The 13,664-nt window shown below is 38.8% G+C and overlaps 1 protein-coding gene and 1 non-coding gene across 12 annotated transcripts in view; one reads left to right on the forward strand and one right to left on the reverse strand.

Moving 5' to 3' along the window:
* The window catches only part of UBAP2 (ubiquitin associated protein 2), a 123,250-nt gene that overhangs the window by 53,336 nt on the left and 56,250 nt on the right, over positions 1 to 13,664 (reverse strand). For all 11 annotated transcript variants that reach the window (XM_075560039.1, XM_075560042.1, XM_075560037.1 and 8 more), the window contains 3 exons: positions 12,423 to 12,500; positions 6,452 to 6,562; positions 1,336 to 1,492 (listed from right to left, as the gene is read on the reverse strand). In XM_075560039.1, coding sequence (XP_075416154.1) covers positions 1,336 to 1,492; positions 6,452 to 6,562; positions 12,423 to 12,500 — 346 coding nt within the window. The remainder of the gene's footprint in view (positions 1 to 1,335; positions 1,493 to 6,451; positions 6,563 to 12,422; positions 12,501 to 13,664) is intronic.
* LOC142460538 (small nucleolar RNA SNORA13) lies at positions 6,216 to 6,346 on the forward strand. Its single transcript, XR_012786726.1, has one exon. It is a non-coding gene; the product is annotated as a small nucleolar RNA SNORA13 (small nucleolar RNA).

A 13,664-nucleotide genomic window follows, 5' to 3' on the forward strand; every position in this document is an offset into this window, starting at 1 on the left:
TGCTTTATACAATTGATGTATGTATATGTATGGATTGTGGTAAGAGTTGTATGAGTCCCTAATAAAATGTAAAAGAAGAAAAGAGAAAAAAATGATTAGGGCAAAGACTGTACAGATGTGCTTTATACAATTGATGTATGTATATATATGAACTGTGAAAAGAATTGTATGAGCCCCAATATATTGTTAAAATTTAAAAAAAAAGAAAATGAAAAAATAAATAAATAAAAATAAATAAATAAATTGGCACTCTACAATGCTCACCCTCCTGACACAACTGCTGAAGCCAAAGCGGGTGAACAAGTAAATATGGTGAAGAAAGCTGATGGTGCCTGGCTATCAAAAGAGATAGTGTCTGGGGTCTTAAAGGCTTGAAGATAAACAAGCGGCCATCTAGCTCAGAAGCAACAAAGCCCACATGGAAGAACACACCAGCCTGTGTGATCGCGTGGTCCCGAAGGGATCAGTTATCAGGCATCAAAGAACAAAAATCATATCATTGGCTGCACACCTCCATGATACGATCGCCGAAGACAGACAGGTGCATAAGCAAATGTGGTGAAGAAAGCTGATGGTGCCCGGCTATCGAAAGAGATAGTGTCTGGGGTCTTAAAGGCTTGAAGGTGAACAAGCGGCCATCTAGCTCAGAAGCAATAAAGCCCACACATGGAAGAAGCACACCAGCCTGTGCGATCACGAGGTGCCAAAGGGACCAGGTATAAGGCATCATGCAACAACAACAAAAAGATATATATATGTGTGTATATATATGTATGTATATATATATGTGTGTGTGTGTGTGTGTGTGTGTGTGTGTGTGTATATATACCATAGTGAATGAAGGGGGAAGTGCAGAGTGGAGACCCAAGACCCATTTGTCGGCCACTGGAGATCCCCTCACAGAGAGGTTTAGGAGAGGAGATGGGTCAGTGAGGGTGCGATGTAGTACCGATGAAGAACACAGCTTTCCCCCAGATCCTGGATGCTTCCTCCCCCCAACTACCATGATCTGAATTCTATCTTGCAGGACTGTATAGGGCAGAGGTTGTACACTGGTGCATATGGGAGCTGGAGGCACAGGGAATCCAGGGTGGACGATACCTTCAGGACCAGGATGTGCTTTATACAATTGATGTATGTATATGTATGGATGGTGGTAAGAGTTGTATGAGTCCCTAATAAAATGTAAAAGAAGAAAAGAGAAAAAAATGATTAGGGCAAAGACTGTACAGATGTGCTTTATACAATTGATGTATGTATATGTATGAACTGTTAAAAGAATTGTATGAGCCCCAATAAATTGTTAAAATTAAAAAAAAAAAAGTCTGTACTTACACTCTCTACCTCGACTGCCACCTCTTCCTTTTCGGCTATTGGTGTTTCCACGGCCACGACTCGCTTCTTTCTCGGTTCTCTTCTCTCTATTTTCTTTGTTTTCTGAACTTTCTTTTCCAAAATTTTTCTTCTTTCCTCCTACGGTCTCCCATGAGGTCTACCAAAAAGAAGAGCTATATCATTAAGAGTCATCATTCAAAGTAGTACAATTTTAGAGGGTGTACATATCTTTCAATACTAATTGCCTGCAACTTACCTGCAAGGTTGTCTACCATTTTCATATAGTGCAACTTATCTGGTGATGATAAAGGTGACAAATGCTAAAATCCCAATGTCATATAGAGAGCAAATACAGGTTTTCGCTAAATCCACAACATACTATGTGTTCTTTTCCTACCATAGAGCCCTTTCCTATAAAGCAAATGTCATTTCCCCAAGCTCTCAATGTACATCATTCCTTCCTACCTCAGTGGTAGGCATAAGCTGTAAGACATACCATAACACAACGATTAGAAAACTACATACAAATAAGGCTCTAAAATCTCTAAGAATACACTTTGCTAATTCAGTAATCGAAACAAATCATCTAAAAACATTTGTAAGGAGAAACAAATAAATGCTGGGTTTAATCTTGTATTTAAAGATAGTACCCAAAACTGAATCTCCAGAAAAGATTCTAAGAAATCAAACTGATCTGAATAACTTCCATTCCAACCTTTTCCCAATGATACCAATTCAATCACAGAACATGTAAAAATTACTCAGAAAATCATGGGACGGGGGAGCGGGAAAAATTAGGAGCTAATGCCAGGGGCTTAAGTGGGGAGCAAATGTTTTGAGAATGATGAGGGCAAAGAATGTACAAATGTGCTTTACACAATCAACGTATGCATGGATTATGATAAAAGTTGTATGAACCCTCAATTAAATTATTTTTTAAATAACAGAAAAGAAAAAAATTAAAAATATAAAAACAAACAAAAAAACAGAAAAGAATGAGACAGTACCCTCTTTCTAAATAATGAATGTACCAATATCAAGCAAGGCAAATTACTAAGAAAACCGAAAACTGTCCTTCTGGTTTCTAATTACATTTTCATTCTAGCTTATTTCAAGAGGTTTCTGAAGTGATTCAACCCCAAAATGTATGCAATAAAAACCGTTGTTTTGTTTTTTAATCTTGAGGGGCGGGGGAAATTACTAGCTTTGTTTATCTAAATACAAGCACAGGAAATTTACAAAGTAAAACACAAGGACAATAGTTTCATTATTTCTCGAACAGTAAAAGCCATCTTTAAAGTTTTTGTTGTTGTTTTAAATGGGCTTTTTGGACTTCTACAACCCTCTGGTGAACTCATCCTATCTAGTTAGATAAAATGCGTGATGGGAACAAATTTAGAACATGTAAATTTCCACAATGAAGCTTTAGAATTTAAAATGTGTGCGCTGGATTGTGGAATTCCTGGGTGGTGAAAACTATTATGTGCTGGACTACTCATCAGAAGGTTTGTGGGTCAAGTCCAACTAGAGGTGCTCAAAAGAAAGTCTGTGATCTGTGTCTGAAAGGTCAGTCTTGAAAACCCCATGGATGGCAGCTCTACTTTGCTCTAACTGCCTATAGCTTTCAGCATGAGTCCAAATCAACTTGACAGCTGGTTTGGTTTGACACCCCAATAGCTAAACAGTTCTAATGAGCATGTACCTGTCATGACCTTCCTAGAAGGCTACCTGGAAAGAGTATCTAAATTTTGCTAGTGCACACCCTTTGATCCAGTAATTCACTTTTAGGCCTTTACCCAAAGGAAAGAATTGGTAACCAAGCAAACATTTATGTGCAAGCAATCAGCAGCAGATAAAGGCAAGAGAAAACCAAAAAAAAAAAATCTCAAACTATCTACTACTCTGGTAAGTCCATAAAGGAAGCAGCATTCAAGATAACTAAACGAACGCACATAGAGAGAGGTCTGTGATACAAGCACAGCAAGCTGCAAACAACAGCAGATAGAATGGGACCATGGTTTTTACTTGGAATAGAAGCCTATGTGTCTAGATTGGCAAAAAATGTCTGTGTTACCTATGTGAAGAAGTTTAACTCTAATTGCTTATAAATCTTCATATACTATAATCTTTTCATTCCAGAATAAAATTCCATAACCTGTCAACTTAAGTTACCAAAATGAACAAACCACTGTGTAAAATATGACTTGCTCTTCTTAGATTAGCAAGACAAAAACTAAATTTCAGATGTCCTGAAAAAAACTATATAATAGGGTCAGCACAGAGCATACATACATGGACACGTAGCCAGACCTAAAAGTACTCAAATACTATGAAAGAATAATTTTCCATGAAAACACTTGAGAGAAAATTTTACTGAATTTCATTCAGGAAAGGGCAGCCCCCTTTGCGAACTCTACAAAAGCTAACAAGAACAGATTTGTGGCAGAAACTAGGTAAAGGACCCATGAAGGGACAATTGGTATACGATCATAGTAAAGGACAGAGAAACGATCACGTTTTGCACAATGATTTAGAAGCATCTGTCTCGGATTTCAAGGTAAACCAAATGATGACAAGAGAACTTCTAACAGCCTGTGTCGTCTCCATTTTGATTCCGACAGAAAGAATGTGCAGAAATCCCAAGAGAAAAAGCACTACGACTAGGCATCATATTAAGTAGTCAGAAAAGCGACTTTCAAGGCCAGCTATTTCGAAATCAACCTCCCACCCCTCCCTTGTGTTGTGTAGCTTTGCCAGGAACTACACAACACAACCACTACAATCTCTAACAACATATTAAACGCAGGACACTGGCACTTCAAAAGTATTCATTCTGTCACCCACACAAAAACAGCAACATGCAACAAAAAAAGTTCAGGACTTCCCATCACGTTCAATATTTTCCTTTGTGACAGGTATTCTTAAATGAAGAAGATATAGTTTTAAAAATACCATGTACAACTCCACTAACACTTTTTCAAAGCCATCATTTTGTGTGGCAGACACTCACACAGAGCAAGGTTAGCCACCAGACAAGATTAGCTTGTCTTGGTGCTGGCTCACTGTGAACACTGCTTCTAGCCACCCTACAGCGGGGAGCCCCACTCCACTCCTTATTTTCCAGCCAGATGGTATTCCTGGCAGCTGGTTAGCAGTGGCTGCAACACAGAGTTACCAAGTAGGAGACAAGGCAAACAATATAAAAGAAAAGATGTAGCATAGAACAGTCCCAAACAAATCAGGATTTTCCCTGACTCTTGTTTTCCCTTCAGGTCTCTCAACCCCAAACCAATGTACACCTTTTATGTCCATATTCAAGCTGTTTTACTATTTTCTGGTCTTTGAGTCAGCTTCTGTACCCCTCCCACATACGATTGTTGTTCAAGAGGTAACTAAAGAGCCTGGAATACACCTCCTTTGGGTTCAGCTCCACAGGAGGACAGAAAGTTAAAACTCAACAAAATGCAGGGAAAGAATTAAAAATTAAAATTTTGCCATCTACCACAAAAAAGGTAATGAAAAGAAATTCACTAGAGTTAAAGAAAGAGAAGAAAAAGCAAGTGTTCTGCTTTTCTCTACCATAAAAGAATCTCTCCAATTAACAATTTGGAAATATTTAGTCTGTTAACCATTATTTCTGTTTTTATAAAGTGGACAGGGAAGATCTCCAGCTCACTCTGAAAATAACTGAGAGCCATTCTATGTTTTAGCCTCAAGCAATGGGGTAAATAAAGTTCCTATTATTTTATAAAAATATGTGCCTATATGTGAAAAGGGGAACTATTAAAAATAAAGTATAACATTGTTAACATAAAACATTTTCCCAAGCAGTTCACGTTATTTGCAGAACAGTCTCACTGATGTCCTACAAACAATTTTACTCCCACAGATAATGTTCTATTCAAATCATGTTTTCCCAATTACCTAATTCTACAGACACAAAATTAATTCTGCTTTTCTGGACCTACAAATAGAGAGAAATTATTTTTCTTCTAACTTTTTATTGTGAACTAGGTGAAGGTTTAGAGAGCGGATAATCAGGTTTATATTCACTAAGTCAGCAAACATCCCCTAAACATCTTTCCCTGTTTCTAGTACTTTTTGACAATCTTCCTCTGAACAGTTCCTTTTTATAGTCTATCATACTACATCTCCCTAAAATTGAAGACCACACTGACAAGAATCTTTGTACCCTTTTTAGTGGAATCTGTATTTGTTTCCTCAAACTCAAGATGCAAAGGAAAATGAGCTGATTCCAGGAACCCAAGTGGAAGGCGAATTTTGAGAATGACAAGGGCAACGAATGTATAAGGGTGCTTTACTCAATTGATGTATGTATGGATTGTGGTAAGAGTTGTATGAGCCCCAATAAAAAGATCTATTAAATTAAAAAAAACACACACACTCAAGATGCTGTGTAATGTCCACATAGAAATCAAAAGCTTGGCAATGGCCTGCTGTGGCTTTACTTGCATTCCTCCTAAAATCAAAGGGGTGAGCGCTAACGTGCTACAAAGGTTAAAAGTAAACTTTTATTTTAATCTTATAAATATCTGCGAATCGCCGTGAGGATGTTATCTATGCAATATGAACACATAAGCAAATCGTTATACAGATAAATCCTGGTTTTCCGTTAGCCTAGAGACATAAAGAGCAGTAAAAGGTGACGAGCGAGATGAAGAAACAAGGGAGTCAATAGCAGTTTTCCAAGTGCTGAAAATGGCCACAGGCTTGAACCTTGGCAACATAAAGCTCGAGTAGATGATCAATTTTTCTTTCTATTCTTCGGATTCTACAACTTTTTAGAGAAGCCATGGGTAACAAAAATAGTCACTTTGGATTAGTGTTCTTTCTGGAACATAAAATAAATATAGAATACTGGCCTTGGTGTTGCCTGTTCACTTTCAGAAACTGGTCAATGTGGTGTCAAAAAAAGGTGCAAATCAAACACCCAGACAGCCACATGCTGCTTTTGAATTTGGTTTCTTTGGTTGTTTTCTAGTTTATGTCCGCCAACTTTACTCGAAACCTAAGGTGTAAATTAAATTGTAATACTAAATTGGAGACAAATCTTAGCCCTAGAAACCCATGAATAATTATTATTAATAATACTTACCGTATCCGAATTCCCTTCCAGCAATATATTGATAGCTTTGTTCACGTCTCCATTACAGTCATGTAGGGCCACTATGCATTCATCCTGATTTTTCCCTGTCACCTCCATAAGCTGTTGAAATGATCAGAAAATGGTTAAGGTGAGCAAAAACACCACTTGTTACTAATTTCAATATTCTTCTACATAAAAACAGAAAATATTCAACCCTTCTAGACTCTGAGCATAAAATTTAAGAACAAGAGGGGAGGGTATTGTTTATATCTCCACAGGGAAAGTGGGACCAGACTTCAACCCAGTGTTGCAAGGTGTGAATGCAATTATCCCGGCCTGGAGGAGGGAACCAGTGGAGAGGTCTGGGAGGCTGGCCTCAGCACCATAAATTAAGTGGATTCCTGCCCCTCCCCCGAAAAGAATTTGTTCCAAAGGACGACATTGACTCTGCAGCTCCAGGAGATGGATATATCTGATCAGAGCACACGGGAGCAGATGAAGGGGCAGGAGGAGAGAGTGGAGCACAGCCTGGCCCACCAGGCCGTGATGATGATGTTCCTGAGTAGAGCAGCCAGTCCACAGAGAGAACAACATGGCTGGCCCTACTATGAGACATGATGCCCCTCAGTGACTAAGGGCGATACAGGGGACAGCACTGGAGACACTGTAGGAATTGCACCTGACCTGATCCCACCACACCGAGGCAAATCACTGGGGGAGTGCAGCGGAACAGCAAGGGAATGGAGTGGCAAGGTCCCCAGGGAATGCTGAAAGTGGACTTTGGGGCCAGGGTGTGGTGCCCGAACAGACTGGACTGGAAAATTCTCCTAAGGGCCAGCAAACGATCCCTGAACTAACTACAAGCTTTTCTCTTGTGAAAAAAAAAAATTTAAGAACAAGTTGACTTTTTGTATTATTTTGTTTTTAGTTTTGTTATTGTTTTATAATTATCCCATGTCCTTTCACAGATACTAGCAGAGTCAAACTACAAATCAATCCTCTTCCAAGCTGACCAATTATCAGATAAGTACACACACAGGTATTTATTTACTCACATGCCCAACATCCCAGATCATCCAAGATCAGATACTTAACTACTCAGGCTTAATTCAACAGCAGAGGATTCCAAACTTATGAACTCCTCAAGTACTAGATGAGACTAAATGGTTCCCACACCAATAACCACAAAAATGGTGGACGACTGGTGTAAGACTGAGCAACATTTAGTCTGTGGGGCCAGGAGTCAGAGCCAAGTCCACATCAGCTAACAAGAAGCATGTTTCACAAAGATCAAGTATTACTATGTGACCCACCTTGCACAGCACATCCAGTACAATTACTTGGCACAAAACTAATGCTCCCGATCTGACCTACTGCTTCGTGAATGCACTGCTACACATACACAGAAAGTTGTATTCCAACGTCTCACGATTATAATTCTGCAGTCCCAAAATTCACTCCTGGACATCCTATTCCCCCTAGTTTCAACAAGGTACTGTGTTTGAAGTAATCAAAATCACTAGGAACAATCATAGATTAGAAGCAAATAGATATCGGTGAACAAATCTGTAATTTAAACACCTATTGTATTTCAATTATATTTAATTGTTTTTATATCTACTAGCTACAGTTTATACCTACTAGACAGTTGCTTGACCCAATAATCTCTAAAATGTTTGGAAAACTGCAATGAAAAGACAACCCAATCACAAAATGGGTCAAAGGACAGAACTTGTTCACCAATGAGGACATCCAAACAGCCAACAACTACTAAATGGCACTGACTGGGGAGAAACAAAAAGTAACAGCATCAGCAAGGATGTAGGGAGCTTTAGAACCCTTGTAATGTTGATGGGACTGTAAATGGTAAAGCCACAATAGAAGCTAGGATGCTGCTTACTGAGAAAACTACAACTACCCGACAGTCCCACTCCTAGGTACAGACTCTAAAAGCTTAAAATAAATGACACGACAGACATGCACACATATGGTCATTGCTGCTTTGTTCACAATCTATGGAAACAACTGAGGTTTCCATCAATGGATCAATTGATAAGCAAACTGTGGCACATGTGATGGAATAATACACAACCACAAAATATTATCCTCAGAGCATACATGTATTATAATATGGATAGACCTGAAGGGTATACTGCTCAGTGGACTAAGTCATGTATATGTATTAAGAACATACATTATGTGATCCATCTATCTTTTATAAGACAAGAATAAGAAACAAAGAGAAACCAATGTTCATTGGCATTTGTTGGGGGGGGGGTTGAAGAGAGTACACTAGTTACTGTTGTTCACGGAAAAGTGACACCGAGTGCACACTGAACACTGAGCACTTATGAAGGGGTATAGGTACACTAGTACATGTAAATACAATTATGTGAGTGCAGGCACATGTATTCATTAACGTTACAAATACAAATATTCCTCAGACATAGCCAAACACATTGCAACAGTAGTTTTCTGAGTCTGAAGACCGAGGGCCACAGTGCCATTGGACAAACTCGTTCAATGGGCATAATTAAAATACATGATGAGCATCCTAGTGGAGCAGCATCTGGGGTCTTAAGAACTGTGAGCAGCCATCTGAGGCATCATCACTACAAGTCTCTACTTATAAGGAGCAAAACAATAAGGTGGTGGTAACCAAAAGCTCAGAGAAGAAATAAGTCTACCCGAGCCATAACTTTATCTGTCCTGAAATCAAGAATTAGATGGTGCTGGGTGACCACCACAGACAGCTATGACCAGGGTCACAGTAGTTGATCCTGAAAACAATGGGAGAAAAATATAGAGAAGTAAAATTCTTATTTAAAAAATAGTAATTAAAATACTCCAGGAAGCAGCTGCTAACAGCAAGAGCAATAACACTAAAAAAAAATTTTTTAAACCAGTCCAGGAAGATTAAAATGGACATTCCCCGGTGCACCCCAATCCTCAATAAAGAAACAACTCCACAACAACAACAACAAAAAATACTCCAGGCAAATTAGAACAGTAAAGAACAAAGGCATCCCTGGTCCCTTGGAAATTCTTTAAACCTAGACCTGAGCCTATCTACAGATCCCTTTTAGAGAAACAGTGGAATGGTACAAAAATATAGAATATTACCAGTAAGATCCGTGCCCTAATTTAAAACTGTTGGTTCAACAATCACTCAAAAACAATAAGAATATAGAGGTCAGGGAAATTAAAGTACTGAAAAGGAAACACTGAATATAATTAAAGAGAAGGTTGACACAATGTGATAAATGTAAACCAAACAACAATGTCACCAAACAAGAACTGGTGTGGAGCTTGTGAAATGGAAACCAAACCTGCTGTGTATGCTCAATAAAATATTAGAGAGGCGGGAGGGTGTTAACCTTGACCTCAACATTTCACAAAGCTAAGAAAAAAGCCCATGAAGAATCCAGTCTCGGATTTCATAGTCACAGCTCTCTGCAGTACACCATTCTGCCTCCCTGTTAACCTCTTCTCATTTTCTTAAGAAGCAAATGCCCTGCACAGTCTCGAGACACATACTAGGAATATTAGCTTTTTATCAATAATCTCTATTAATTGAATACCTGTTACTTATAATTGTTACAGTACATGGTTAACATCAAAATTTCCCAGTGAAAGGATTAGTAGGATAAAGAGCTAAAATTACCTTAATACTTGACCTATAAATATAGATGGTGCCCGGCTATCAAAAGAGATAGTGACTGGGGTCTTAAAGGCTTGAAGATAAACAAGCGGCCATCTAGCTCAGAAGCAACAAAGTCCACATGGAAGAACACACCAGCCTGTGTGATCGAGTGGTCCCAGAGGGATCAGTTACCAGGCATCAAAGAACAAAAAATCATATCATTGACTGCACACCTCCATGATAGGATCGCTGAAGACAAATGGGTACATAAGCAAATGTGGTGAAGAAAGCTGATGGTGCCCGGCTATCAAAAGAGATAGTGTCTGGGGTCTTAAAGGCTTGAAGGTGAACAAGCGGCCATCTAGCTCAGAAGCAAATAAGCCCACATGGAAGAAGCACACCGGCCAGTGCGATCACGAGGTGCCCAAGGGACCAGGTATAAGGCATCATGAAAAAAAAAAAAGATATAAGTGTGTGTATGTATGTGTATATATGTGTATATGTATATATGTATGTGTATATATGTATATATATATATCATATTAAATGAAGGGGGAAGTGCAGAGTGGAGACCCAAGGCCCAAGTGTCGGCCAATGGAGAGCCCCTCATACAGGGGTTTAGGAGAGGAGATGGGTTAATTAGGGTGTGAGGTAGTATCGATGAAGAACCCAGCTTTCCCCCAGATCCTGGATGCTTCCTCCCCCCAACTACCATGATCCGAATTCTACCTTGCAGGCCTGGATAGGACAGAGGCTGTACACTGGTACATATGAGGGTTGGAGGTACAGGGAATCCAGGGTGGATGATACCTTCAGGACCAAGGGTGTGAGGGACGATGCTGGGAGAGTGGAGGGTGAGTGGGTTGGAAAGGGGGAACTGATTACAAGGCTCCACATGTGACCTCTTCCCTGGGAGAGGGACAGCAGAGAAGGGGGGAAGGGAGACTCCGGATAGGGCAAGATATGACAAAATAACGATGTATAAATTACCAAGGGCATATGAGGGAGGGGGGAAAGAGGAGGGAGGGGAAAAAAAAGAGGACCTGATGCAAGGGGCTTAAGTGGAGAGCAAATGCCTTGAGAATGATTGGGGCAGGGAATGTATGGATGTGCTTTATACAATTGATGTATGTATATGTATGGATGGTGGTAAGAGTTGTATGAGTCCCTAATAAAATGTAAAAGAAGAAAAGAGAAAAAAATGATTAGGGCAAAGACTGTACAGATGTGCTTTATACAATTGATGTATGTATATGTATGAACTGTGAAAAGAATTCTATCAGCCACAATAAATTGTTAAAATAAATAAATAAAATTTTTTAAAAAGAGCTAAAATTACAACTAAAACTTGGAACTTCTGGTCCAATATTCTCATTTTTGTATATCTTCTATGCTTTTCAGATAAAAGACAAGTATGTAGAGAGTGTCTTAAATTTTAAGTAGACCTCACTAAGAATGTGTTCTATAATTTTTAATAAATCCTTTTTTACTTCCCCCAAATCACCATTAGCCTAATAACAGCAACTGTAAGCAAGAATAAAACATGACAGAGTAATGAGCTAAATGTACATGTGAGACTTTCATGAAACAATTATTGGAATTCTTATACCAGGGGCCCAAAAACTCTGTGCCCAAAATAAGGGTTATAGCTTGCTTTTTATAACCTTAAATGGAAAAGAAGCTTTGCCAGGAAAGGATTTGAAATTAAGATATCACTGATAAAGCTATAAATAAACACCTTTCTTTAAAATACAATGTTAAACCTTGCCAACTAAAGTTTGGAATTATACCCATTTTGGAAAAGGCAACTCAATTCTTTCCTAACATTAAACTAATAAAGGATCAAATCTACTTTCCATACACAGGTGCTGAAAATGCCAATGTACTGTCACAAGTGTCTAGTTCAGTACCCACAAGTAAACATCAGTAACTCCAGAAAGATCTCACTGACAAAATGATGAATATGTTCTATTCCTTCACCGTGAACACCTTATATGATAGTTGGAGCACTGGGGGTGGGCTGGTACAGATTGGGCTGCGATCCAAAAGATCAGCAGTTCAAAACCACCAGTCATTCTGAGGGAGAAAAACGGGTTTTCTACTCACATAAACAGTTACAGTCTCAGAACCTCAAAGGGCAGTTCTATCATGCCTAATAGGATCACTACAAGTAGGATTCAACAGCAGTTAACTGAGTTCTAAATGATAGTTAATCCCAAATCCAATATAAAAATATGAGTTGAGACTAAGCAAGAAGGCTACTTCAAAGCTAAAATTCTCCTTTCAAGCACAATAAAAACAAATTATAAAATGAGTTATGCTTTACCAGAAACTTACCTGTTTAACTTTAGCTTCAAAGTCTGAATCATTTTTATCAAAGATAACTTGAGCAAGACGCATCTGTTCCGCTGTTGCCTAGAAAGCACATAAGATAGTTTAAGATCTGATGTCAAACACTGAGCGATCAACCACTAGCCCTAAACAAACAGGAATACTGATTAAACAAAAGGACTCTGAATATGGGGCACCTGTTCTCATAGAGCAAAGAGAAGCCACTAAATTAAATAGTATAAAGGTCCCATTCCTTTAGCCAAATGAGCTACAGTCCCTGTTCATCTTCATGGACCAGGTGGTTTAGTTAAACAGTCTCTCTCTTAGGGGTGGGGGAACCAGACAGCACAAGAACAAGGGAATCAAACAGGAAGAAAGCAGTGGGAAAAGTTGCCTGACATTGGCTTAAAACCAACTCAGCCAGCTAACCTGTCAACTCTAAAATGGTATCCTGGTCAGTTCCAAAGAAAAAAGGCTATATTTAGCTACATAAAAACAATTTTTAAAGCTATCCTTTTGTGAACAGTTAAATAGTGTGCACCCATTTGGTTTCTTAGTTGTAACTAATGTACCATGGTTGTGTAAAAAGTGATCATGGAAACTAGGTGAAGGACACTCAAGAACCCTGTCCCTACCACCTCTGTGCAACGAACGCTTTTATACGTCTGGCATTACTCCACATAGTTGAATTTTTAAAAAAAGAAATGTACTTTTAGTTAGCTAGCAATCTATACGAACTCCTGAAGTAAAAAGGTTAAACTCTTTATGTGCATCCCCCTTCCCCAAAAAATGTTTTAATTTTACGTCAAACTGTTTAAACTGCTGAATTATCTTAGAATGAAAACATCATAAATTAACTGCTTTTCATCTCAGCTTTTAATACATGTTTCATTTAAGCTTTGTTAAACCATTTTGCACAAGGGCTTTCCAATACACGTCAGTGGCTGATTATAAAGCTCCGGTGTCTTGTCCTGCACTGTCCAGTCAAATGGCTAGTCCTTTCACACCAACTTGAGCCTGCTGTGACCTCAGCCTGACTGCTGCTACATTAAACACAGACTGATGTTTATACAGAAACTCTGGGTCCACACCCAATGCTTTCACCTCACTCCTACCTATGTACTTGTGTACAGGTGTCTGCACACACTGTCATATCCATAACTGCAACTTAAAAAGACAATTTCCCTGACCTATAGCTAACTGCGAAAAGTACCAAAGACATGAAATAACCAGATAGGACAAAAGGAG

The sequence above is a fragment of the Tenrec ecaudatus genome, chromosome 10, assembly GCF_050624435.1.
Source record: "Tenrec ecaudatus isolate mTenEca1 chromosome 10, mTenEca1.hap1, whole genome shotgun sequence".
NCBI classification, from domain to species: Eukaryota; Metazoa; Chordata; class Mammalia; order Afrosoricida; family Tenrecidae; genus Tenrec; species Tenrec ecaudatus.